At 38.7% G+C, this 27,288-nt stretch overlaps 1 protein-coding gene across 3 annotated transcripts in view; it reads left to right on the top strand.

Annotated features, from left to right (window-relative positions):
* The first annotated feature begins 243 nt into the window (after positions 1–243).
* The window catches only part of XPA (XPA, DNA damage recognition and repair factor), a 31,347-nt gene continuing 4,302 nt past the window's right edge, over positions 244–27,288 (top strand). The window contains exons 1-7 of one of the 3 annotated variants that reach the window (XR_008686105.2): positions 244–522; positions 8,157–8,267; positions 12,211–12,316; positions 15,920–16,085; positions 18,024–18,141; positions 21,415–21,656; positions 26,479–27,001. Coding sequence is in view for 1 of the 3 variants with exons in the window: in XM_055427106.2 (XP_055283081.1) it covers positions 351–522; positions 8,157–8,267; positions 12,211–12,316; positions 15,920–16,085; positions 18,024–18,141 (673 nt within the window). In the remaining 2 variants the exon portion in view is untranslated. Of the gene's footprint in view, positions 523–8,156; positions 8,268–12,210; positions 12,317–15,919; positions 16,086–18,023; positions 18,142–21,414; positions 21,657–26,478; positions 27,002–27,288 lie in introns of those variants that run through there. The other 2 variants (XR_008686106.2, XM_055427106.2) reach the window with 2 other exon arrangements.

The raw sequence follows: 27,288 nt of genomic DNA, 5'->3' as shown, positions 1-27,288 counted from the left end.
ATGGGGGTCACAAACAGCCGGACACGACTGAGCGACTGAACTGAACTGACTCCGAAGCCCATATTCTGAACTACCAAGCTAAACTATTATTTTAGAGATGACCAGGTTCTGATCATTGACCTCTGCACTGGCTCTAGCGCTGGATTATGAACCAGCAGGTAGTTTCCTCGCCAACGCGTGCGCAGACTTCACCCTCCGCCCTTTCCTTCCCACTTCCTTCTCTAACTGCGCAGGTGCGCTCCCTGTAGGCGGCGGTGCTGGCGACTCCGCGAGCTGGAGCCTTGGGCACGCTTTGGGCCACCAGTGCGCGTGCGCGGAGCTACAGCCACGGCCCTCTGGGCAGGTTGGAGATGGCCGCCGCCGGGGAAGCTTCGTCGGAGCCGGCGGCTTCGGAACAACCAACGGAGCTGTCTGCCTCAGTGCGGGCGAGCATCGAGCGGAAGCGGCAGCGGGCGCTGATGCTGCGCCAGGCCCGGCTGGCGGCCCGGCCTTACCCGGCGACGGCAGCTGCAACTACTGGAGGTTTGGGCCCTTGGCGGCGCCTGCCTCTTCTCTTTTCTGGGGGACCGGGGGCCGCATCCTGGATGGGGCGTCCCTCCTCCCGCGTCTGAGCGCAGACGCTTGTGCCCGGATAGGGGCGGGGGGAGGAGAGGCGGGTAGGGAATCCGCTCGTCCGAGATTGTCACTGCGGACTGTCCAAGACCACAAGGCGACCCTGACTCCCAGCCCTGGCCTTTCCTCGCTGCCTTGGGCGGTCCAGCTACCGTCCTTAGTTTGGGGATGCAGCCTCCCTCGCCGTCTGGAGGTGCCAGCCAGTGTCTCAGCTCTCTCTCTCTGCTCTCTTCCTGCAGTTTCCACGGGTCCCAGGGGGTGGTCTTTGTGTAAAGCTTTTAGACCTTATAGCACATTTGAGTAGTAGTCCTGCACCAGCTCCTTCAGGCATCCATATAACACGGGGCTGATAACGCAGTGCTTGCTACGTGCTGGGAGCAGACAGACACTAGCTCCTGCTTTCGTGGGGATAACAGAGTGGCACCTGTTGTGCTTCATGTTTTTCAGATTGGCTAATTTGATTCAAACAGCTAACCTGGAATTATTTAGGGCAGGGCTTGGTATCTGTATTGTACTGAGATGATAATTGAGGATCAGAAAAGGAAAGGGGGTTTGCTCAGGTTCATCCCAGTAAGTGCAAAGGCTAATCAGGACTAGAACTCGGGTCGTCTGACCCTGGATTCAGGGCCTTTCCTTGTTCACTAGTTGCCTCTGCTATACTAGACATTTCACTCTTAGGATGAAGGGCTGTTATTCTTGCTTGGATTTCATCGTTCTCTTTGCTTAGAGCAGCACTTGGCTGCCTATTTCTTTGCCTATCATATAATTCTCCAGTGGGGGTCAACTAATCATTTTCCCCAGAGAAGTACAGCTTGGTTGACATGTGGTTCTTCAGGACCGCCTCTATAATGTGAAGAACCTGTTTTCCTAAACCTATATTCAAACCTAGTGAGCAGCTAAGCTCAGTCAGAACTGTGTCTGCTACCCCTTCCCATCAGCCGGAAGAAAGGAAGAGTGAAAAGAGCTAGCTGCATGTCTCTATTCATTCATACTGACACTGAATCTGCACATTTTGACCACTTTTAAGCGTTCTAGGGTCGGAACAAAATGTTCTTCATCTGCATGGGTTAATTCATATTCATGATTCCTTAAAGATTTCTAAATGTGTAAAATGGCTATAGAACAGGGGTGCAAAGTAGAGCATAAAGTATTATTAAATGTCTGATAATGGGATTTGAGTGAACTCCGGGAGTTGGTGATGGATGGGGAGGCCTGGCGTGCTGTGGTTCATGGGGTCGCAAAGAGTCGGACACGACTAAGCGAGTGAACTGAACTGAACTGAATGGAAAGCAAGGCAGCATGAATATCTTGTAAGATTTCTTGGGCATTTACCAAAGAACTGTGCTGTTGCATTGTAGACAACCTGTGCTTCCAGTTAGTTAGGTGCTGAGATTTTTGTTCTTTGTAATACTTTTATTTCCATATGTATCGTTTTCATATTCTGTGCGTGCTATGACATATGCCTTGAAAAAGACTGAGAAGAACTTCTTAGAATGTGTTGCTAAGAGTAGTGCTAAGGTCCTGGGGAAATACAAGGCATAGCAGTAGAGAGAAATGGGGCTTTGTTTTTGGCATGATTTAGCATTGCTCAGGATCTTGCTATAATTATAGTCTTAATAACTACAGCTTCCCTTCTTATAATATTCATGAAATCAAAATCATAGTCTGGTACATTTTCTATCCAGTCAGTAAACATTCATGGAATGCTAAACTATTTTTCAGAATACAGAGATAATTCAGGCTAATGCAGGGAATTGAGATAAACGGGCGATATAGTGAAATATGAAAATTGCTGTTAACTGTAGAAACAGGCTTATTATACTCTAATCCCTTTATATAATAGAAAAAGAAGTTGAGGCCAGGGAAGGGGAGTGATTTAAGCAAAATAATACCTATTTGTCTTAAAGAATTAGTTATACCATACATTAATGTAAAATGCACTTATTTGAATTTTACCCATGTGAGTGCTCATGTCTAATACCACGGCATCAATATACTGCACTGACACTTCCAGAACCTTAGAAGTTTCCCTACCGTCACTTCCTAATCAGTTACTCACCCTCAGAAGTAATTGCTCTTCTGACGATTTGATTAGTACCATATGTTTTTGAACATTATATAAATGGAGTCATACAGTATCTGGCTTCTTTTGCTCAAAGTAATACCTGAGAGATTCATCCCTGTTGTTGCATGTGTTGGTGGTTTGTTCATTTCTATGTTCTATAGTACTCTCTCATGTTGTTACCTTGTAGTTTTTCCATTTCCCTTTTGATGGAAATTTGGGTTGTTTCTAGTTTGGAGCTATTAAAAGGAAAACATTTGTGAGCATTTTGATATATGTTTTATGGTAGACATATGCACGCATTTCTATTGCATATGTACTTCAAAATGTAATCCTGGCTCCTAGGGGAAATGTATATTTAGCTTTAGTATATGCAGAATACATCATGAGAAACGCTGAGCTGGAGGAAGCACAAGCTGGAATCAAGATTTCCGGGAGAAATATCAATAACCTCAGATATGCAGATGACACCACCCTTATGGCAGAGAGTGAAGAGGAACTAAAAAGCCTCTTGATGAAAGTGAAAGAGGAGAGTGAGAAAGTTGGCTTAAAGCTCAAGATTCAGAAAACTAAGATCATGGCCTCTGGTCCCATCACTTCATGGCAAATAGATGGGGAAACAGTGGAAACAGTGGCTGACTTTATTTTTGGGGGCTCCAAAATAACTGCAGATGGTGATTGCAGCCATGAAATTAAAAGAGGCTTACTCCTTGGAAGGAAAGTTATGACCAACCTAGATAGTATATTAAAAAGCAGAGACGTTACTTTGTCAGCAAAGGTCCGTCTAGTCAATTTGTAGTTTTTCCAGTAGTCTGGATGTGAGAGTTGGACTGTAAAGAAAGCTGATTGCCGAAGAATCGATGCTTTTGAACTGTGGTGTTGGAGAAGACTCTTGAGTGTCCCTTGGACTGCAAGGAGATCCAACCAGTCCATCCTAAAGGAGATCAGTCCTGGGTGTTCATTGGAAGGACTGATGTTGAAGCTGAAACTCCAATATTTTGGTTACCTGCTGTGAAGAGCTGACTCATTTGAAAAGACCCTGATGCTGGGAAAGATTGAGGGCAGGAGGAGAAGGGGATGACAGAGGGTGAGATGGTTGGATGGCATCACCGACTCGATGGACATGGGTTTGGGTAAACTCTGGGAGTTGGTGATGGACAGGGAGGCCTGGCATGCTGCGGTTCATGGGGTCTCAAAGAGTCGGACACGACTGAGCGACTGAACTGAGGCATTGCCAAACAATGATTATATCAGTTTAGAATCTCAGCAGCAATGTATGACAGTCTCAATACCACATCTTCATCTGGTGTTGTCAGTCTTTTTCATTTTGAGTGTTCTGGTGGGAGTGGTGGTGTTTCATTATGGTTTTAATTTGTATTTTCCTAATTTCTAATGATAGTGAGACATTTTTCTTGTGGTTACTGGATATTTGTGTGTTTTCATTTGTGAAGTTTCTCTTCAGGTCTTTTGCCTCTTTTTAAGGCTCCGTTTTTCTTTCACTGAAGTGAAAGTGTTAGTTGCTCAGTTATGTCTAACTGTTTGTGATCCCTTAACAGTCTGTCAGGCTTCTCGCTCCATGGGATTCTCCAAGCAAGAATACTAGAGTGGGTTGCCATTCCTCTTCTCCAGGGCATCTTCCCGACCCAGGGATCAAACCTGGGTCTCTTGCATTGCAGGATTCTTTACCATCTGAGCCACCAGGGAAGCCTATTTATAGGATTTCACTGTGTATTCTGGATATGAGTCTTTTGTCAGATATACATATTGCAAATAGCTTCTGCCAATTTTCATCTTGTCTTTTTACTCTCATAATGGTGTTTTTTGATGAACAGTGGTACTAGTAGTTTTTTTTTTTCCTTTATATATTTTATTGAAGTATAGTTGACTTACAGTGAATGTTTCAGGTGCACAGCAAGGTGGTTCAGTTATACATATACACGTGTTTTATTTTTCAAGTTATTTTCCTTTATTGGTTATTACAAGGTATTGAGTATAGTTCTCTGTGCTGTACTGTAAACCTTTGTTGCTTGTTGCATATATTTTTTTTAATTAGAAATCTAGCATTCTGTTCATACTAAGTCAAGCAAGTGGATTCAAACTGTCATAAATTTTTTAGTTAGGCAAAATTCATGTTTTCTAAAATTATTATACATACTGTTTATATACTTGTATATAAAAGCTTTTCTACTGCACTTGATAAAGGCTTGAGAAAGAACATTAAAAAAAGATGGAGAAATTGGAAAATTAAATGAAATGGGAGCACTGAATCTGAAATAGAAAATGTGAAACAAACTAGATAAAAGTGAAAGATCATTATGTAGTCCAGTTGTTTTTAAACATGACTGCTCATTAGAAACATATCTGGAGCTCTGGAGAAGAATAGCAATACCTGGGCATTTGTATTTAAAAAAAATTCCAAGATAATTCTGATATGCATCTGGATTTTAAAAAGTGATTACAGGTTTTTCTATTAAATGGTAGTTAGGGTGATATAGAATTCTATTATTTTTCTGTTGACCAATCATGATACAACAGTGTTGAGTAATAGTTACATAATCACAAGAGTAAAAGATGTTTGTCAGTTTTCACAGTCAATAGCCAGACAAAAAATAAAAAATAGTTACAGTTGCAAGCCATAATGGGAACAAGATAACTTAACAATGTAAAATAATTACATACAACTTGGAAGGTCAAGCAGAGTGATGTAGTAAGTAGAAGTGTGTGCATGAACATTTTCATCTGTCTAGCTAGTCCTGTCTTTTGCTTGATGCATTTAATCCATTTACGTTTAAGGGAATTATCAATATATACGATCCTATTACCATTTTCTTAATTGTTTTGGGTTTATCTTCTGTAGGTCTTTTCCTTCTCTTGTGTTTCCTGCCTAGAAAAGTTTCTTTAGCATTTGTTGTAAAGCTGGTTTGGTGGTGCTGAACTCTCTTTGTTTGGAAAGCTTTTGATTTCTCCATCAAATCTGAATGAGACTCTTGCTGGGTGGAATATTCTTGGTTGCAGGTTCTCCCCTTTCAACACTAAGTATATCGTGCGGTTCCCTCTAGTGTGTAGAGTTTCTGTTGAGAAAGCTGATAACCAGATGGGAGTTCCCTTGTATGTTGTTTGTCACTTTTCCCTTATTCCTTTTAATATTTTATCTTTGTCTTTCATTTTTGTCAGTTTGATCACTATGTGTCTTGGTGCGTTCCTTCTTGGGTTTATCCTGCCTAGGTCTCTGCTTCCTGGACTTGGTTGACTATTTCCTTTCCTATGTTAGGGAAGTTTTCAACGATTATCTCTTCAGATATTTTCTCTGGTCCTTTCTCTCACTCTTCTCCTTCTGGGACCCCTATAATGCAAATGTTGGTGTGTTTAATGTCCCAGAGGTCTCTTAGGCTGTCTTCATTTTTTTTTTTAATTCCTTTTTCTATATTCTGTTATGCAGCAGTGATTTCCACTATTCTGTCTTCCAGGTCACTTATCCATTCGTCTGCCTCAGTTATTCTACTGTTGATTCCTTCTGGTGTATCGTTCATCTGTGTTTGTTTATTTTTAGGATTTCTGACTCTTTGGTAAACATTCCTTGCATCTTCTCCATTCTTTTTCTGAGATCCTGGATCATCTTCACTATCATTCTGAATTCTTTTTCTGAAAGGTTGCCTATCTCCACTTCATTTAGTTGTTTTTCAGGGGTTTTATATTGTCCCTTCACCTGGGACATAACTCTCTTTTTCATCCTGATTAACTTTCTGTCATGTGATTTTTGTTTTATCCCTGTGGGATTGTGGTTCTTCTTCTGATGGTCTTATACATATGTTCCCTGGAGAAGGAAATAGCAACCCACTCCAGAATTCTTGCCTGGAGAATTCAATGAACAGAGGAGCCTGGCAGGCTACAGTCCATGGGATCGCAAAGAGTCCGACATGACTGATCGATCCTTTCACTTTCTGGGGAATGAGGCTAAGAGGCTTCTGTAAACTTCTGTCTTGTTATGGCTTCTTTGTCTTTGAACATGGGGTATCTTTTTTGGTGGGTTCTAGTGTTCTCCTGTCCTAGTTGTTCAACAGCTAGTTGAGATTTTGGGCTTTTGCAGGAGATGAGTGCACATCCTTCTACTCCACCATCTTGATAAAATTTGAAGTTATAATAGTTTCAATCAAGTTCAGTTAAGCAGTTTTTCTCTTATGTTTGATACGTGTATGTCATGTGTAAGAAGTTTTTGGCTGCCTCAAGTTCATAAAGTTATTCTATGTTTTCTTCTAGACTCTTTATTTTACCTTTTATGTTCAAGATTGTGATCCATTAAAAAATTGTTCTGTGTATATTGTATGTGATAGAGTCAAAGTTCATTTATTGGAATGACCATCTTTTCCTCACTGTTTTGTAGAAGTGTCTTAGTCATAAATCCTAGCGTCATTTATTGAAAATACTATCTTTTTCTCACTGAATTGCCTTGGAGCCTTCGCTGTAAGTTAAGCCTTTGCTGTAAATATGTGTAGCTCTATTACAGGGCTCTATTATACTGGTCTCTTTGGCTTTGTTTCAGTACTCAGTTCAGTTCAGTTCAGTCACTCAGTCGTGTCCGACTCTCCGCGACCCCATGAATCACAGCACGCCAGGCCTCCCTGTCCATCACCAACTCCCGGAGTACACTCAAACTCATGTCCACAGAGTCGGTGATGCCATCCAGCCATCTCATTCTCCGTCGTCCCCTTCTCCTCCCGCCCCCAACCTTTCCCAGCATCAGAGTCTTTTCCAATGAGTCAACTCGTCGCATGAGGTGGCCAAAGTATTGCAGTTTCAGCTTTAGCATCAGTCCCTCCAATGAACATCCAGGATTGATCTCCTTTAGAATGGACTGGTTGGATCTCCTTGCAGTATAAGGGACTCTCAAGAGTCTTCTCCAACACCACTGTCATAATTACTGAAGCTTTGTAGTAAATCTTTAAATCTGGGTAGAGTAAATTCTCTAGTTTTGTTCAGGATTATCTTGGCTGTTCTGTGTTCTTTGTATTTACATATAAGCATTAGATCAGCTTGTCAGCTCCCATTATTCCTCCCCACCCACAACACACACAAGCAAGCACCTACTGGGGTTTCGAGTGGGATCACATTGAATCTTTAGGTGAATCTGGGGAGAAGTGACTTTGATTTCTGTTAGTGGTGTTTTCAATATAGAGGTTTTACACATCTATCCCTAGGTATTATTTCTTAATTCTAATTGTAGATTCTTGTGGTTGTCCTCTATTACATAATCATATCATCTGTGAATAAATACTGATTTACCCTTTTCAGCCTTTATGCTTGTCTTGTTTTCTTGCCATATTACAGTGACTGGGGCCTTCAGTATAATGTTGAATAGAAGTGGTAGTAGTGGACATCCTTTTCTTATTTGATATATATTAAATTTTTGTCAGTTCCTGTTTATACACAAGGGAGCATATGGGCTTACCTGGTTCATTTCTTGACCACTTCTTAACTTTTTTAGGCATGGCTAATGTAAAAGCCGCTCCAAAGATAATTGACACAGGAGGAGGCTTCATCCTGGAAGAGGAGGAGGAGGAAGAACATACAGTTGGAAAAGTTGTTCATCAACCAGGTAAAGTGGATTTTCAAAAAATAGATATCTAGATTGCTCATTTTTAATAACATGATTTTTTGCAAACTGATGTTAAAAAATGACATTTAGTCAGTGAGCAAGTTGACTTTTTAAGAATGATAAAATGTGGCAGTTTTGCTAGTAGATTAAAAATTAAACAAATTTGGCAGATTAATTTAAAAATGTGATTTATATGCTTAGTGTTGATGCTCCAGTCTTATAATAGGTTGATAGAATAAATACTTAAAATTATCTTTATAGGTTGAAATGAGGGTCTTGAATGCAAGAGATAAAATTTAGCACTCTTTCTTTATGTTTAGAGGAAAGGTGGTTTCCCCATTTCTCAAATATTCTTTCAGAGCTTTCTTTTTAATGACTACATAGTATTCCATTCGGTGGCTGTACCATGGTTCATTTAAATGCAGCTCTTTTGTTTCTTTTCTCTATTCTAATAATTATATATTTGGAGGTAAACTTTTGTTCAGCTCTCTGATTCACAGCAGTAGGGTAACTGACTCAAAAGTATGTATTCTTCTGGTAAAGTTGACGTATTTAAAAAAAAGTTAACATATATAGAAGCAGTAAACAACCTAAAAGCAAATAAACAAGTGGATGTATTTTTCCAAATGAATCAACACATACTGAAGAGGGGGAGGACAGAAGGAACTAGTCCAAATGATTTATGAGCATAGTATTTGACAGTATATCCTCAATTTGAGATAGGTGGGGTAAGGGGAAAAACTGCAACATTCCTGAACTCATTTTATAGAGTGATATGAGGGAAGCAATTTTGAAATTATTTTAGACGTATTATTGGCTCAAATAGACGAATGTATTTCTTGATGTTGGGAGCCAGGGTTCTCATTGTGGAAGAAAGGACATACGAGTGTAGAATGGGAGAAGGCAAGAAAGAACCCTATGGGAATGGGTCAAAATTGGATTGATTAAAATCATGGGTATGAACTCATGATTTCTGAAACATGTATATGTGTATGCATATGTGTATGTGTAAACTAATAAATGTACTCAGTAAAGTTTCAGGAAACAAAATCAATACACAGAAATGTGTTGCATTTCTGTACACTACTAGTGAACTATCAGAAAGAGAAATTAAGAAAACAGTCCTATTTACAACTGCCTATTAAAAGATGCTTACTCCTTGGAAGGAAAGTTATGACCAACATAGATAGTATATTAAAAAGCAGAGACATTACTTTGCCAACCAAGGTCCGTCTAGTCAAGGCTATGGTTTTTCCCGTGGTCATGTATGGATGTGAGAGTTGGATTGTGAAGAAGGCTGATCGCCGAAGAATTGATGCTTTTGAACTGTGGTGCTGGAGAAGACTCTTGAGAGTCCCTTGTACTGCAAGGAGATCCAATCAGTCCATTCTTGGGGAGATCAATCCTGGGTGTTCATTGGAGGGACTGATGCTAAAGCTGAAACTGCAATACTTTGGCCACCTCATGCGACGAGTTGACTCACTGGAAAAGACTCTGGTGCTGGGAAAGGTTGGGGGCGGGAGGAGAAGGGGACGACAGAGACTGAGATGGCTGGATGGCATCACCGACTCTATGGACATGCGTTTGAGTGAACTCCGGGAGTTGGTGATGGACAGGGAGGCCTGGCGTGCTGTGATTCATGGGGTCGCAGAGAGTCGGACACGACTGAGTGACTGAACTGAACTGATTTAACAGAAATAATAAAATACCTAGGAATAAATTTAACCAAGGAAGTGAAATACTTGTTCACTGAAAACTGTAAGACAAAAATGAAAGAAATGGAGGAAGACACAACTAAAAGGAAAGACATTCTATACTCCTGGGTTGGAAGAGTTACTAATGTTAAAATGTCCAGAGTACCTAAAGCAATCTACAGAATCAGTGCAGGCCCAGCCAAAATTTCAATAGCATTTCCCCACAGAAATATAAAAAATTTTAAATTCATATGAACAATGAAAGACCCTGAATGGCCACTGAATCTTGAAAAAGAAGGGCAGAACTGGAGACCTCATGCTCCCTGATTTCAAATTATATTTCAAAGCCATCATAATGAAAATAAGTATGATATTGGTATAAAAACAGACACATAGATCAGTGGAAAAGAAGATAGAGCCCAGAAAAAACCTACACATACAGTCAGTTAATTTATGATAAAGGGGCCAAGAATATACAATACAGAAAGGACATTAATAAATGGAGTTGGGAAAACTGGACAGTCACATGGAAAAGAATGAAATTAGGCCACTGTCTTACATCATACAAAATAACTCAAAATGGTTTAAAGATTAAATGTAAGACAAACCGTAAAACTCCTAGAAGAAAACATGAAAAGCTCCTTGACATTGGTCTTGCTAATGATATTTTTGGATATGACACCAAAAGCAGAGGCAATAAAGGTAGAACCTTCATAATTGAAAATAAAGCTTTAAATAAATTATAGCTGATATATTTTTTTAAAATTAAGAAAAAAAACAGAACTGTTAAACAAGTGGGACTGCATCAAATTAAAAAGCTTCTACATAGCAAAGGAAACCTTCAAAGAGACCACCTACTGAATGAGGGAAAATATTTGCAAATCATAATCTGGTAACTTGGATTTTGTTAGGGTTTGGAGATTAGTGAGATTAAGAAGTGCTAGAATATTAATTGACCTTCTTGTATTGGAAGTAGATAAGGAGAGGCAGTGATAGGAATATGTTGAACGAATTATGAACAAATGACAACTCCATTTTTCTTCCCACTGGGACTAGTGGTAGTTCTCAGAGTTGGGGCTTGGCAGTGGCAGTCATCCTAAAGACTTATCAGTAAAACTTGCAGATTTTGCTGATAAAAAGAAAACAATTCTATAGGATAAAGATTCTTAGCTAGGTATTTGAAATCTTTTTTAAAAATTCTGTTTTACTTTACCTGGAGTAGTTTCTATAGTGGGTGTTGAGGTTGTATAGGTAAGTACAGTCTCTACTTACCTTAGAGATTTTCAATCTAGTAGAGGAGACAGATGAAGAGGAAGCCATTTACTCTGTTGGTAGGAGGTGGAATGGAAGGAGTTTCCCACTTGAAAGTGAATTCTGTATTGTCTCTCTTTTACTTTTGTTTTGCTCTTTACTGTTCTTTTCTGTGTTATATGTTATATCCATCTCCCTTATGTGTAAGCAGCTCCCCCACCTTGCTTCCACCTTGGGACTAATCTTTGTACTCTCAGCAGTACTGTGGTAGGCTGAATAATGGCCCCCAGCAATGTCCACATTCTAATCACCCTGGAATCTGTGAATTTATTACCTTCAGAGTGAAAGGCACTTTGCAGATAAAATTAAGGTTAAAGACCTTGAGGTGAGGGGATTATTCTGGGTTATACAGCTGTAATCACAAGCATCCTTAAAAGTAGGAGAGAGGCAGGAGAGAGTCTGGGGTAGGTGAAGAAGCTACAGTTGCTGGCTTTGAAGATGGAGGAACGGAGTTGTGAGTCAAGGCATGCAGGTAACCTCTAACTGGAAATGACAGGGTGATAGACTGTCCCTCCAAAACCTCCAGAAAGGAGCGCAACTCTGCCAACAACTTGCCTCTAGCGCACTGAGACCTGTGTCAAACGTATAAAGTACAGGCTGTGATAAAATAAGTTTGTGTTATTTTAGCCACTATATCTGTAGTAATTTGTTATAGCAGCAATACAGAAGTATTAATAATGCAAGTACTTTACATCTGGTTTGTGTTCAACAATACTGAATGAGTTGATAATTTTTTCCTTTATATTATTTCCTTGCTCATTTCTTTTTTCCTTAAAATTTTTTTCTTAATAAATGGAAGATTACTTAAAGTTTTATGTTGTCTTATATAAATGTTTGTATCAGTCATAAAATACATTTCATAAGCTAATACAAATAAAGGAAAATGTATTCTCATTACGCAGAAAAGGAAACTTAAGATTGAATTTTCCATTCTTTAGGACCTGTTATGGAATTTGATTATGTTATATGTGAAGAATGTGGTAAAGAGTTCATGGATTCTTACCTTATGAACCACTTTGATTTGGCAACTTGTGATAATTGCAGGTACTTATTTTTATTCAGAGCATGTTCTAAATTACTGAAGTTTAACATTTGCATGTAGGTTTAGGGCAGAATAATGATTTGATCCATTTGGAGTCAACATTTTCATAATAATTTTGTTTTTCGTTTTGGAAGTTTCCTAAAATTTTTGTGTTTTCCCTTTTGCCAAAAAAATACAGGAAACCTGTACTTAGCAGTCATGCCATATCAATAGGAAGGATGGCCCTGGGTCTGCCGTGCTTTTGCTTTTTTCTTTAACCGTATCTTAGTAGCAGGTTCCTGATCCTTCTCTTACCCCACCCCTAAGGATCCATTTGTTTTTTTCTTTCTCTGACCACCATGTAACCGCCTTGGTCAGAGGACTGGCACCTTCGGTGAGAGGAGGAAAGTGTAGCCACTCTCCTGGTCCTTAGAACACGTCTTTCCATTCATTTTCTGTTCTTCTGAATTGGCAGGGAAGAGAATAGATGAGGAAAAATCAGATTCTTCTGTCATTCCTTTTCTTCTCCTAGCCTTTATTTCTTTTTTATATCACCACAGATTATCCCTCACTACTCTACTTGGTTCTGTCCCTACTGCTTACCTCAGCCAAGTCCTGTGTTGGTGTCTTTCACACCTGAAGATCCCACCTTGGATTCTCACTCAGCCTCTTATCTGCTCCCTGTCCCCACTTATGTGTTCAGCCCCAGATCAGCTGCTCACGTGCCTGTTGGGCCTGCCCTTTCAGCATCCCTACTGCAGACATTGAGAGCCGGCACCAATGACTTGCTGCCGAGTAGAATCCTTAGAAGATAGAATGGGAGATGTTTCTGGTCTCATGATCAGTGATGGGAAGTGTTCTGGTACCCGTTGGAATTATGAATCATGAACTCTGTTCCCAGTGTTTATGCATAACAATGTCATCGATGCACACAGTGGTTAAGGCCCACAGTGTTATCTCTTTAAAGTGCAGATAGCATTCAGGAACTAAGTTACCACATATAACCTTTTTCCATGAGAAAATGGAAGCCAGTGATTATCAACTTAAAGTTATGTAGTAGTCTGCTGGAGCAGGAAACGGCAACCCACTCCAGTATTCTTGCCTGGAAAATCCCACGGACAGAGGAGCCTGGTGTGCTACGTGGGGTTGCAAAGAGTCGGATATGACTGAGTGACTGAGTCCAGCAAATGTAGTAGTCTGGAAAAATATTTGAAAAGTTTAAACATAATTAGGAATATAGCCATCCATTCTGGTTTTTTCCAGCATCTTCGACAATTATAGAATTCATACAATGATAGTTTTCCTTCCTTTGGTTTATACTTCCAAATTATTTAGTCATCTTAAAGTTATTCTTGATTATTAACTGTCCTCCCCCACCCCTCCCCTGTCCTATACCTACCTCTTTAGGATTCACTGTTTCAGTATAGGACAGCTTCATTCATTGGTTGTTTCTGTATTCCATGTTTAATTACAAATCCATTTGGTTCTGTATTTAAGGGCTTAAACCATATCCTGAATCTGTTCATTTTTCATTCTCTGTACCATTATGCCTTAGACTGGTCTCCTATCAGCTCTTACCTGGACCACCGCAGGAGTAGTCTTCTAACTGGCCTCTTCTCCCACTTTTGCACCATTAATCTCTTCTCCCATAGCCTTTTACTCAAGGCTTTTTAACAGTTTCTAATTCATTCAGATTCAACAGTACATGAATCGTGAACTTCCAGATGTTCAAGCTGGATTTAGAAAAGGCAGAGTATGTATACAGGTCAAGAGGCAACAGTTAGAACTGTTCATGGAACAGCAGACTGGTTCCATCAGGAAAGGAGTACGGCAAGGCTGTATATTGTCACCCTGCTTATTTAACTTATATGCAGAGTACATCATGCGAAATGCTGGGCTGGATGAAGCACAAGCTGGAATCAGGATTGCTGGGAGAAATATCAATAACCTCAGATACACAGATGACACCACTCTTATGGCAGAAAGTGAAGAAGAACTAAAGAACCTCTTGATGAAAGTGAAAGAGGAGAGTGAGAAAGTTGGCTTAAAACTCAACATTCAGAAAACTGAGATCATGGCATCTGGCCCCATCATTTCATGGCAAATAGATGGGGAAGCAATGGAAACAGTGACAGACTTTATTTTGGGGGGCTCCAAAATCACTGCAGATCGTGACTGCAGCCATGAAATCAAAAGACGCTTGCTCCTTGGAAGAAAAGCTATGACCAACCTAGACAGCATATCAAAAAGCAGAGACGTTACTTTACCAACAGAGGTCCATCTAGTCAAAGGTATGGTTTTTCTAGTAGTCATGTATGGCTATGAGAGTCGGACTATAAAGAAAGCTAAGCACTGAAGAATTGATGCTTTTGAACTGTGGTGTTGGAGAAGACTCTTGAGAATTCCTTGGACTCAAGGAGATCCAGCCAGTCCATCCTAAAGGAAATCAGTCCTGGATATTCATTGGAAGGACTGATGCTGAACTGAAATTCGAATACTTTGGTCACCTGATGCGAATAACTGACTCATTTGAAAAGATCCTGATGCTGGGAAATATTGAAGGCAGAAGGAGAAGGGGATGACAGGGGATGAGATGGTTGGTTGGCATCACTGACTCGATGGACATGAGTTTGAGCAAGCTCCGGGAGTTGGTGATGGACAGGGAAGCCTGGTGTGCTGCAGTCCATGGGATCACAAAGAGTTGGACACGACTGAGCGACTGAACTGAACTGCACTGAATCCATTCAGAATAAAGTTGTCTTCACCATCGCTCACAAGACCCCTGCCCATCTCTGACTTTATCTCCCATCACTCCTCACCATCACTTAACTTGAAGCATTCTGATCACACTGGCCCTCTTGCTATGAACTCCATTTGCAAAGCACACTCCTGTCCTAGAGCTTTTGCATTTACTCTTCTCTCTGCTAGAAATATTTTTTCTCTAGCTATTCAGAATGTTCTCTGACTTCTTAAAGGCCCTGCTCAAGTGTTCCCTCACCAGTGGCCTTCTCTGATTACCCAGTCTCTGGAAATTTCTATTCCTTTATTGTGCTTTGTGTTACTTTATAGCACTTTTATCTGTCGTCATGTTTGCTTATTGTCTTTCCTAAATAGAATGTAAGTTTCATGAAAACAAGGTTTATATCCTTTATTCTCAGTGCCTTGAACAGTACCCAGCGTGTAGATGGAGAACAAATGAATGAGAAGAGCTATGTAATTGTCTGTGTCTCCATTTTTACCCGGACTTTCAGAAGGCGCCAACTGGAAACTCACCTGTGCTTGGTGCAGTTGGACCTTGTGTATTTATATTCCTTATATCCTGACTTTAAGCTTTATATTTTCTTAGTTATCATTTATATTTGCTGTACTCATGTCTTTTCAAATTCCTTGTGGAAAAGAGGAACTTAAGTAAAAAGAAATTCTTAAAAGGTTAAATAACATGGATCTGTTGCTGACACAGCTTCTCAGAATTAATATTTTTCTGTTGGAATTCTTATGCTGCTAATCTGACCATGAGAGTTTTAGGAAAAAGCATTTATATGTTTCTTTTGGCATGTATGCCTCTAAGGTTTTGGGGCTACTTGAAAATTTATTTACTTTATGTAATGGACTTAATCTGTTTTCAGAGATCCTGATGATAAACACAAGCTTATAACTAAAACAGAAGCAAAACAAGAATACCTTCTGAAAGATTGTGATTTAGAAAAAAGAGAACCAGCTCTTAAATTTATTGTGAAGAAGAATCCTCATCATTCACAGTGGGGTGATATGAAACTCTACTTAAAATTACAGGTCTCTAATAAGTTATATTCAGTCATTTTAAACCTTGGTTTAGGTGATGTTTTAACAATGAACTAGTTTAGTTTTTACTTACCAACTTAAAAAGATCCTGTTGTTTTATTGTTTTGCATGAGTCATAGTCATGCCTAATGACATTAAATAACATGTTTACTTATTATGTTTTTTGATGTAGCACTTTGGAGCAAATATATTACTGTTGGGTCATGTTAGAAATACAGTTTGGAAACTAAACAAAGCTTAAAATTAGAGAAGTCAGCCCTTGCCCACCCACCCCCCAAATAAAATCATAAAAAAAAAATTTAGGACTTTCCCAAATGCCTAGAATCTAATTTCAGTTTCCTGTATCTACCCCAGAATGGTACAGATATCATAATACTCTTTTTCATGCCGTTATGTAAAAAATACTGGGAGGCATTACCTTACGGCACAGTTTGATTGGAATGTACTAGGAAAATCCTGTATGTTCTAATAAAGAAGCCATGTGTAAAACCAAACACATACTGAATTTTCACTAAGTGTTAGACACTGTTGATTAAAAGATTCACTGTTATGTACCATTAAAAATGAAAAAAAAGTAGTGGTATTTAAACAAACCCAGGAGAAGGCAATGGCAAGCCACTCCAGTACTATTGCCTGGGGAATCCCATGGATGGAGGAGCCTGGTGGGCTGCAGTCCGTGGGGTCGCTAGGGGTCGGGCACGACTGAGCGACTTCACTTTCACTTTTCACTTTCACACATTGGAGAAGGAAATGGCAACCCACTCCAGTGTTCTTGCCTGGAGAATCCCAGGGATGGGGGAGCCTGGTGGGCTTCCGTCTATGGGGTCACACAGAGTCGGACACGACTGAAGTGACTTAGCAGCAGCAGCAGCAGCAGCAGCAGCAGTGCTGTCTTATCACTTGGTGCTTTTATTTTACTGAACTAGTGTCATTAGACTTACTGTAGTGTTTTTCCCCTTTTGCTATAAGTCATGCTTGTGTGTACTTAAAAAGGAAAATGCAGGTACCACAGATTTATTAAGGTATTCCTAAACTTCCTTATGTTCAGAGTCCAATTATTCTGAACCATTTTTTGACTCAGTTGTTAAAATACCATTAAGTACATTAGTGATGCAGCATTTTCAGGGATGTTAAATTGTGGAAAATGTGATGTTAGAATTTATGAAATAACAGTATATATCACTTTGTGTTAAGAAATTTCAGTTTGGCTTTATTGATGGACATTTTGGTCCTCTTAACATACTGTGAGAGATACCTTGAGCAAGTTCTCAGTGTGTATATTATTTCCCTAAATGTAAATAAATGTTTCTAAAGAGTATTTTAATGTATATACTCTTTATAATATTTAGTATATTATGTATTATAGATATATAAAATTCAGAGGTTTTAAACTAGAATAAAGACTTTAGATCATTCAGCTACCAAACTTTTAAAAAAAATTCATATTTTGAAGATCAGAAATTAGTTGAATGGATGTAAACTGTTATTGATTCAGAAGTAGAGAAGCATTGATTGATTTCCTATGATGGGAGATTTTTAGAGATGACCTCATATTTAGATCTGCTATGGCTAATTGGTTAGCAATTTTTTTTTGGTGATCCTGCCGAAATTCATCAAATCTTTGATACATTTGAATACAAAAAAGCAGTTGCACTCAGAGGGCAGCTTTATTTATATATACACAGGCATCCCTGGTTCTATTGTGCTTCACAAATATGTAATCTGATTCATCATTTTTTTACTGAGGGTTTCATAAGTTTAGATATAGGTATTATTAGAGTTTTTTTCTTACCAGTATTTAAAATCTTTTAAATTTCAAATAAATATTTATAAAGTTTCACTTGATCATTCTTTGAGACCTATGGATTTAATAATTATAACTATTTTACAGCAATGAATCACCATTTAAATATGGATTCTGTATTTCAGATTGTGAAGAGGTCTCTTGAAGTTTGGGGTAGTCAGGAAGCATTAGAAGAAGCGAAGGAAGTTCGACAGAAAAATCGAGAAAAAATGAAACAGAAGAAGTTTGATAAAAAAGTTAAAGGTAAGTGGCTGCATTTACATCATGAAGGACTGTGCTCTACTGATTTGCAAAAAGCCTTTAGCTAAGTTCTTCCAGTTTAAAGACAAATTGAATTTTATTTTTTCTCCATAAATTTAAGAACAAAAGGCTTAAAGTTTGGGTAGGTTGGTGTTTGAGAGTCTTTTAAGTCCAAACCTCACAATACTGCAATTCTAAAAAAGCATATAAGCCCTCATCTTAAAGTGAATCATGGGTTTTGTATAGGAATGGTAGTAGGGTCAGGGATGTGCCTCTGGTTAAGGATTTGGCATCAATTCAGTCTTAAATATGACCTACAGGGTTATCCAAAGTGAGATTTCTACCAGCAAACCTTTCTAATTGCTTAACATGAAGGAGCAATGTCTTTAAGTCTAGTCATCTAACTTAACAACTAGAAGGTACCTTCTAATGTCAGATAGTCTGTCTAGTCATTTTTATTTTTATATGAAAAAAAGACCTGGAAAGGTAGAGTGACTTGTTACATAGTTGCTGGAAAGTTGGGACTGGAGCCAAGATGTCATGACTGAGAGTCTGCATTCATTCCTCTGACCATACATCTATCTGTGTTACTCTCCATTCCTTTGTCCATCTGTCTCTGTATTTATTTGTCCATCCATCCATGTATGCATATGTGCAGAAGTCTGTCTATCCATCTGTCCACCAGTGTATCCAACAGTTACTATGTCCCAAGCACTGTGCTAATACCAATGCTGAAATCACAGTTTATCAGAGGAGAAAAACTGGTAAAGTCATCATAATGTGATAAATATCGTGATAGTGATGAACATAGGGTGTTAGAGGAGCACAGAGAGCACATGTTGCTGTAGCACAGAAGCCCCAAAGAGAGTCTTAAATAAGTAGGCATAAATGTTCTTCAGTAACCCTAGAGTCCCACTCTGGTGTCTAGCTTATATAGATAGCATATATTCTGTGTATATATAGGGTTATACATATACTAAATTGATCCATTTAAAATGAGTATCTTAGCCATCATAAGTAATTTTGCTTATTTTTTAGGATTTAGAAGAGGTTTTGGAGGGTGAATGAAGATAGCTGAGATGTCTTAAAAACAAAAGAGCAAGAAAAAAACTGAATGTCAGCCTATTTTGTTTCTTCTTATTGTGAGGGACTGCTTTCCACCTTTTCAGTATAAGAGTAATTCATGTGCAGTACAGAGAAGTTAGAAAACTACAAAGAACTTATATCCCATAATTAGACTACCCAGAGACAGTCATCAGTAACAGTTTAATGTCTATTTTTCTAGTTCTTTTTTATGCATAGGCCCTTACATTTTTTTTATATAAAAATGGAAGCACCATTGGACATTTATGAAGTTCGTAAAAAGTTTATTGATCCTTTATCTCTGTATCTCAGTTTTTTCAACTATAAAAATGATGATAATACCACCCACCTTGTAAAAGATTTTGTCAGGAATCAATGAGACATTTTATGTAATTTGCTTAGACAAGAACTAGGGCAGAGTGATATCCCGTAGGTAATATTACTGTGCGATACTATACCTGTTGTAAGAACGTGGCAGCTCTACATGTGCTGCTTTAGAAGAGTACTCTTTAGAGAAAAGTTTCATTTCTTCCCTGATCGATATTATATAATGGAGGCAGGTAAAAAATTCACTTATATATCCTTGGACATGGTATAAATGTTCACATATTTGTCAGTTATTACTTTATTCTTTAATTATGGGATGGGAAGAAGAGTTAGGTGTGTTTCAAGTTTCCAATTTGACATTCTTAATTTTGATTACAAATGAAAATTTTGTTATATATATTGATCGACTTAACAGTGAAGAATAAAAATCAAAGTTGAATTTAAAAGTTTATTAAGACAGATAATCTCATGATAAATACATCTTTATATAAATTATAGTTACTTAACATACTTCCTGAATCAGAGAGTAAGCACATTTTTATGGCTTTGTAGAGAGGTTTCCTTGAGAAGGCAATGGCAAGCCACTCCAGTACTCTTGCCTAGAAAATCCCATGGACGGAGGAGCCTGGTGTGCTGCAGTCCATGGGGTCGCGAAGAGTCAGACACGACTGAGCGACTTCACTTTCACTTTTCACTTTCATGCATTGGGGAAGGAAATGGCAGCCCACTCCAGTGTTCTTGCCTGGAGAATCCCAGGGACAGGGGAGCCTGGTGGGCTGCCGTCTATGGGGTCGCACAGAGTCGGACACGACTGAAGTGACTTAGCAGCAGCAGCAGAGAGGTTTCCTATAGCAGACTGTGCCATGTAAGAGGATTTCATTGAAGGATCATCCCCACTTTAGCCACTGCTGTACCACAGTCTTCCAAAATACCTGCCAATTGAGAGGATTTGGAGAGGCTTCTTTTGAATTTGGTCCTTTTCTTTAATCTCTTCCATGTTTTACCCCAAGCCTTCTCTCTTCCAGCCGCAGGGAATCCCTTGATGGGAGGGTAAGGTAACAGAAGTTACCTTAAGGGGTGTGAAAGAGGAGGGCTTAATTTATAGACTAATCAGCTCTCTGAATCTTCTCAGCTCTTCCCTTTCAGCTGCCTCTTTAAACCACTTCCCTATGGTCTTTTGGCATAGACAATAATATACAGATAAAGGAATTAGGAACTTGTGCCTTCAGAGTAAAATACTTTTGGAAAAGGGTCTGTCTGTAATTTTACTTAGATACTGTTTCTGTAGTTTAGGCAAGATGTTCTCTAAAGGCGGCTAAATTCTGATAATTTGACTGACAACAAAAGGCATCTGTTTAATTTCTTTATTTTTTTAATAAAACAGTTCTATTAAGATAGTCACACCTACTAAATAGCATGAATAGAACATTTCTTTCAAGATCTACACAATTAGCCTAGATAATTTTTAAAAGAAGTATAAACTCAAATATAATTGGCTATATTTCTCACTATGTTAAATTTCTGCTATTAACCACCAGATGAACTACTGTGCATTTTCCTCATCCTTGAAGAGTTTGAATTTTCCCTGAAGTTTTTCCTGGAGCTCTTAAGACTGGTTTCTTTAGTTTATTCCTTGTTTGAATGAAGCATGTTTTTTGAGGAAATTTTTCCAAGTGGTTACTAGGGGGTATATTTTCTAAGACCCTGTTACAAATCTAAGAATGTTTTTCTGTTTCTCTTGCATTTGAAAACCTGAGTTCTCTCTGAGTTGTATAAGCATTATTCCATCGTCTTCTGGTGTTTAATATGCAGAGGTCAATGCTGTGCCTTCTTTAATCATGGCTTCTTCTTGTTGATTTGCTTTAGAGGTTGCTGGATATGTTCCTGTCCTCCTGACTAGGCCACAGAGGGCTGAAAGTGGAGTAGACACTGTAGAGATTAGAAACAAGGAGCTTACTATGCAGTTTGCTCAGAAGGCTCAGGACAGAGAGGAATAAAAGCAAGTCTAAAAGTTTTTTTAGTTGAAAGAAATTGGAACCTGGTTCCTCTTGGTCTTCTGATTTTGATCCACAAAGAAGCTGACACAAAGTTTACTTCTTTATAGAAAGGTAAGAGATTACATTTACCTGTTTTTAGAATATCGTCTTCTGCTTTAGCAATTTGAGAAAGAATTAATCTTACTAGAGAAGAAAATTACAGATAGTATATAAGGGTGTGTGTGTGTGTATGTATGTATAAATTTAGATAAAGTGAAAGAGAATTTTCTTGTTGGCAAATTCAAATTGTTCAAATTCACATCGACTATCTTAGATCTGAGAAGGCAGAAGTAGAAATGATGGCATCACTGGTGCTTAGTTTAACTGATTTTTATAAAGGCAATATGTGTTGTCCTTGATATTGGATGGAAACTTTGAATTGGTGCAAATCACAGAACTTTCTGGGTTTGCATGGCTCCTTTCCACAGATAAGGTGGCTGTAAAGTTTTTCTTTAAAGTTATACGCAGCTTTCTCTTAATACTGGTAGAGGTTAGCCTTCTTTAAAAAAAAAAAAGGAATGATTAATTTTCATCGTTTGTTAGTGTGCACTTTTTTGTGGGTAAGACGATCCCATTGGGGGCTCCTTCTCAGTTTGTGAATGTTTCACATTCTGGGCCTGTAGTTATAGTTATGGGTATTTTGGGGCTTCTCTCGGGAGAGTTTGAAGGACACAGCTTCCTATCCTTGGTTTCTGGAGGACACAGTAAGATCAAAGCTTCTTAGGTTTTGTTATTTCCTTGCCTGGATTTTCCCCCTCCAGTTACTCGTGGGCGCCCTGTGTCAAAACTTCCTGCCCTCCCATCAGCTATTTAGCAGTACGTGGTCTCCCTCCACTAATTCTTTTATTGTTAAGTCTACCTCATAAGCAGCGCTGGGCTTCTTTGAATACAGGCTGCCTCTTTTGCAAAATTAAGATATTAAGCTGGACGAAATACAAATTTTAGAGTGGTATGAAATATATTTTTCACTGAAACAAGCATTTAGGGGAAAACGTCTTTGGGTAAAAAATAGAAGCAGTCTCTGAAGATAATCAGTAGCAAGACTGATGGTCTCCATGAACATTTTTGTAACCTTCCAAGAGAAGTAGTCCACAGTTTGTTGTGTTGTGAAATTCTCGGCTAGTGGGAGCAGGAGATGGGAACATGGCAAACTGCTGTTCTCTTCTCCGGTCGCAGGCTTTCAGGCCTGCTTGGCACATCCCTTTCCACCCCCAGGGCTTCCCGAGCTCTCCTGAGGCCCAGCAAACCTTTCCTTGCTCTTCTAAAGTCTCTGACCTTACTACCCGCTTCTCAATCTCAGCAGTAGTAGTTGACCTCTACTTTCCAAAGTTTTAAGTTGCTTAAATGAAGTAATGTGAAAAACTATTACTAATCTTTATTCAAACAAATGTTTTATATCACCAGATGTTGACATTTTTCCACTTGCTTTTTTCCCTTTTGTTCACACAAATATTTTGTTGAACCATTTAAGAGTTATTTGCAGACACTGTGATTCTTAATACTTCAGCATTTATCTACTATAAACGAGGACATTTTTCTACTGACTCAAAAATACCACACTCAAACTGTACATTAATATAACGCTGTTACCCAGTATATAATCTATATTGTCTTTCCCCAAGTGTTCCAACGTCCTTTATAGCTTTTTAGTTGTTGGATCCAAGGGCCTATCAAGGATGATGCACATCCAGAGTCTCTTTTTTTCCTCAGCCTTTTTCTTTTATGATAATTTTTGAAGAGTCCAGGCTACCCATTTTCCAAAATGACCCTCCATTTGGTTTATTAGCAGTTTGTTTCCTCGTGATTATATTTGGATCAGTCACCTCAGGAGACATGTGGTATCACTTAACTAAGGCAGTATCTGCCAGATTTCCCCATTGTAAAGGTACCCTTTCCCCCTTATAATTAATAGGAAATCTGTGGGGTGACTCAACACTGTGAATATCTCATTCCTTAAGTTTCATTCAGTGGTTTTGGCACACACGTTGACTCTTGTCTGAGTCAGTTATTATTAGGGTAAATATAAATGGTGACTTTCTATTTCTGTTATTTCTACAGTTATTATTTGGTTTCTTTTGGAAAGAAGAGCTTTTTTTTTTTAGTAGCAGTTGGAACCATGGATTCTTATTCTCAAGTCAGTGTTACAGTCTGTCCATTCCATGTTGTTTAGTCACTTAAGTTGTGTCTGACTCTGCAACATCAGGGACTGCAGCATGCCAGGCTCCTCTGTCCTCCACTATCTCCAGGAGTTTGCTCAAATTCATGTCCATTGAGTCAGTGATGCTATCTAACTGTCTTATCCTCTGCCAGCCCCTTCTCCTTTTGCCTTCAGTCTTTCCCAGTATTAGGGTCTTTTCCAATGAGCTGGCCCTTCATGTCGGGTGGCCAAAGTATTGCAGCTTCAGCAGTAATCCTTCCAGTGAATATTCAAGGTTGATTTCCTTTAGAACTGATTGATTTGATCTCCTTGCAGTCCAAGGGACTCTCAAGAGTCTTCTCCAGCACCACAATTTGAAAGCATCAGTTCTTTGGTGCTCAGCCTTCGTTATGGTTCACTCTTAAATCTGTATGTGATTACTGAAAAAAACCATAGCTTTGACTATACGAACCTTTGTTGGCAAACGATGTCTCTGCTTTTTAATATGCTGTATAGGTTTGTCTCCGTCCACAGTGATTTTGGAACCCAAGAAACAAAATCTGTCATTTCTTCCACTGTTCCTCCTTCTGTTTGCCATGAACTGATGGGACTGGGTGCCATGATCTTAGTTTTTTTAATGTTGTGTTTCAAGCCAGCTTTTTCACTCTTTCACCCTCAAGAGGCTGTTCCTCTTCACATTCTGCAATTAGAGTGGTATCATCTACCTATCTGAGATTGTTGTTTTCTCCTGGCAATCTTGATTCCAGCTTGTGATTCATCCAGCCTGGCATTTCACCTGATATACTCTGCATATAAATTAAATAAGCAGGGTGACAGTATATGGCCTTATTGTACTACTTTCCATTATTCATCTTAATGCCCAAATTTGGCCGTGGACATCCCTTCAATCTAGCTCCTATCTTTTTAAAAATGTTTTTATTTGGAAATGATTTCAAACTTACATAAAATTGCAAGGATAAGAATGGTACAAGGGACACCCATATATTCTTCACCTAGATTTACCTATTGTTGACACTTTATGCCATTTGCATTCTCTCTGCACATTTCTTTTTCTGAACCGTTTAAGAGTAGTTGTGTACATTGCCAGCCTTTTTTATCCCTAAATACTAAAAATGCGAATTTCCTAAGAATAGGAAGATTGTCTTACAAAAGTATAGTATCTGTATTTTTAGTCATCCTTATTCCAGTTTTGTTAGTTGACCCAGTTATGTCCTGTGTAGTTTATTCATTCTAGTATAAAATCTAGTCTAGGACCAGGTATTAGCTTTAGGTACCAAGTCTTTCTAAATTTCTCTATTCTGGAGTATTTTCATAGCCTTGATTGTTTATGACACTGGCATTTTTTAAGTCTTTCCCCTTCCTCTGCTTATCTTTTTTTGCAGTAGTGTTTTTCATGTGGGGTTTTTCTGATGTTTCCTGATGGTCAGATTCAGGTTATTCATTTCAGGTTGGATAGTACACAACTGATGTGACTTTTTCAGGGTATCATGTCTGGAGGCATGTGATATCCATCTGCCCTTAGTGGTGATGTATTTATTTTTTATTTGATAGGCAAAAGTCCTGTAAGACCATGTAAGTGCCTGCTTCTGTTCAACACTCCCCCTAAATTTAGCATCCATCCATGGGTGGTTCTTGCCTGAACCTAGGATGATGGTTATAAAAACTGTTTTCTAACTTCAGCACTCATTCCACATTTAACAAGTTGGAAGTCAGCCCTGATAGCATTCTCTCCCCTACTTATTTGTTACTGGTATGGATTCATTAATTCCTGTTCTTCTCAGTGGCTTTTGGTTAATTTCTGTCCTCAATTATTTTGGTGTTCAAATTGCCTCAGATTTGGGCCAACAGATGTATCTCCAGACCAGTTCTTGTGCCCTTTTGGCATGTCTTCATCATTCTTTGAGCACACCTTTCTAGCTCAAAACACGCATATATATGATCAGTTCAGTTTAGTCACACAGTCGTGTCTGACTCTTTGCAATGTCCATTGAGTCAGTGATGCCATCCAACCATCTCATCCTCTGTCATCCCCTTTTCCTCCTGCCTTCAGTCTTTCCCTCCTGCCTTCGACCTTTCCCAGCATCAGGGTCTTCCCCAATGAGTCAGCTCTTCACATCAGGTGGCCAATATATATTTACATTATATTATCTATAATGTACAGTTAAAACCTTGAGTTCACACCCAGTTCTAATCCAAAATTTAGGGTTTATTCTGGTTTTCTCCCTTTGCTTATTTTTAACTCCTTTCTGACAGTCAGAATCCTGATTTCCATTATCCTTTATAATATGTGTAGTTATTTGATTGGTGCTCCTGAATGTAACTAATTCCCCTTCATGTGCTGCCTCCTCTCTAGGAGACTCTCCTCATTTGTCTTGGGCTCTGCCCACCCTACCACAGATGCTCGCTTTACTTGCTACTCCTCGTGGCTTCAGGACTAGATTGTTCAGGTGGAGAAAGAAGTGGCAAAAAATGAGACAGCAGGTTTTTATTAATTTTTTTTATTACTTCCTTTCTAGCACAAGCTTTTTTCAGGAATGTCTAGTAAATATTAAAGACAGGCTTTGTTCTTGTCATTATAGACCTTGATAAGTTAGCTGAAGAATGGGAAGAAAAGCCATAAAGTCAGAATAAAACGTTATGTTCAGTTGTGACAATTATGGATCGTAAGGTAGATTTTTGTTAAGTATTCTTTTGGTGTTAAGAAAACAATTTTTTTTTCTTCTCTCTCTTCTTAAGTTCCCAGAATGCTCAAATGGGGCAGAGGTTAGCTTAGTGATCGGCATGAAGTCACATTTTGAGAGATTTTCATTGGGTAGTAAAGGAAAAGTGGCCGGAATACTTTACATCAGAACAAAGTTGAAAAGTAGGTACTGGAACTTGAACAGAAACATCTTGTCATTATCCGAAACCATGAGGCATCTGTGTAATTCTGGTTAGCATACCGTTTATTTTTTATTTTAAAAATATCCCACTTTAAAATAAACTAAGGTTCTTCAGAATATGGGAGGATATAGGAATAAAGATTAGAGTTTAGAAGAACATGATAGATATTAAGTGTATACACTGAAGCTTGAAAGTAGCCTGAAATAGAGTGCTTTTCATACTGGAAGTGTATGAAAAGGCAGCCCAGCTTAGTGGTTAAGAACACGGACTGAGCTGGACTGTGCCTCTGCCTGTTTGACCTTAGGCACGACTTATGTGTGCTAGTTTTCTCATCTGTAAAATTGGGATGATAGTTGTACTTATTACAAAGTGTTGTGAGGAGTTAATGTGTTTATATAAAGTACTTAGAAGTGTCTGATACATAGCCTTATTTGTTTGCTTATCCGTATGATATAGTAAAGGCTAAACATAAAAAAAGATTCAAGTGGTATTTTGATACTACTTATAGTAAAATGGATTAAAGAAAATGTGTGATTACTTGGTGTACTTTGATTTTTAAGGTTGAGATTATAGAAGGTAATGATCATGCTCTCCCTTAGGTAGGGCAGCCATCAAAGATAATGCTGGATCAGTGGTCAGAGTACAAAAAATTAGCTTTTTATT

This window comes from Moschus berezovskii, chromosome 7 (genome assembly GCF_049115385.1).
Source record: "Moschus berezovskii isolate FMDL1 chromosome 7, NW_MosBer_1.0, whole genome shotgun sequence".
In the NCBI taxonomy this organism is placed as follows: domain Eukaryota; kingdom Metazoa; phylum Chordata; class Mammalia; order Artiodactyla; family Moschidae; genus Moschus; species Moschus berezovskii.
This window is presented reverse-complemented; position numbering and strand designations above follow the sequence as displayed.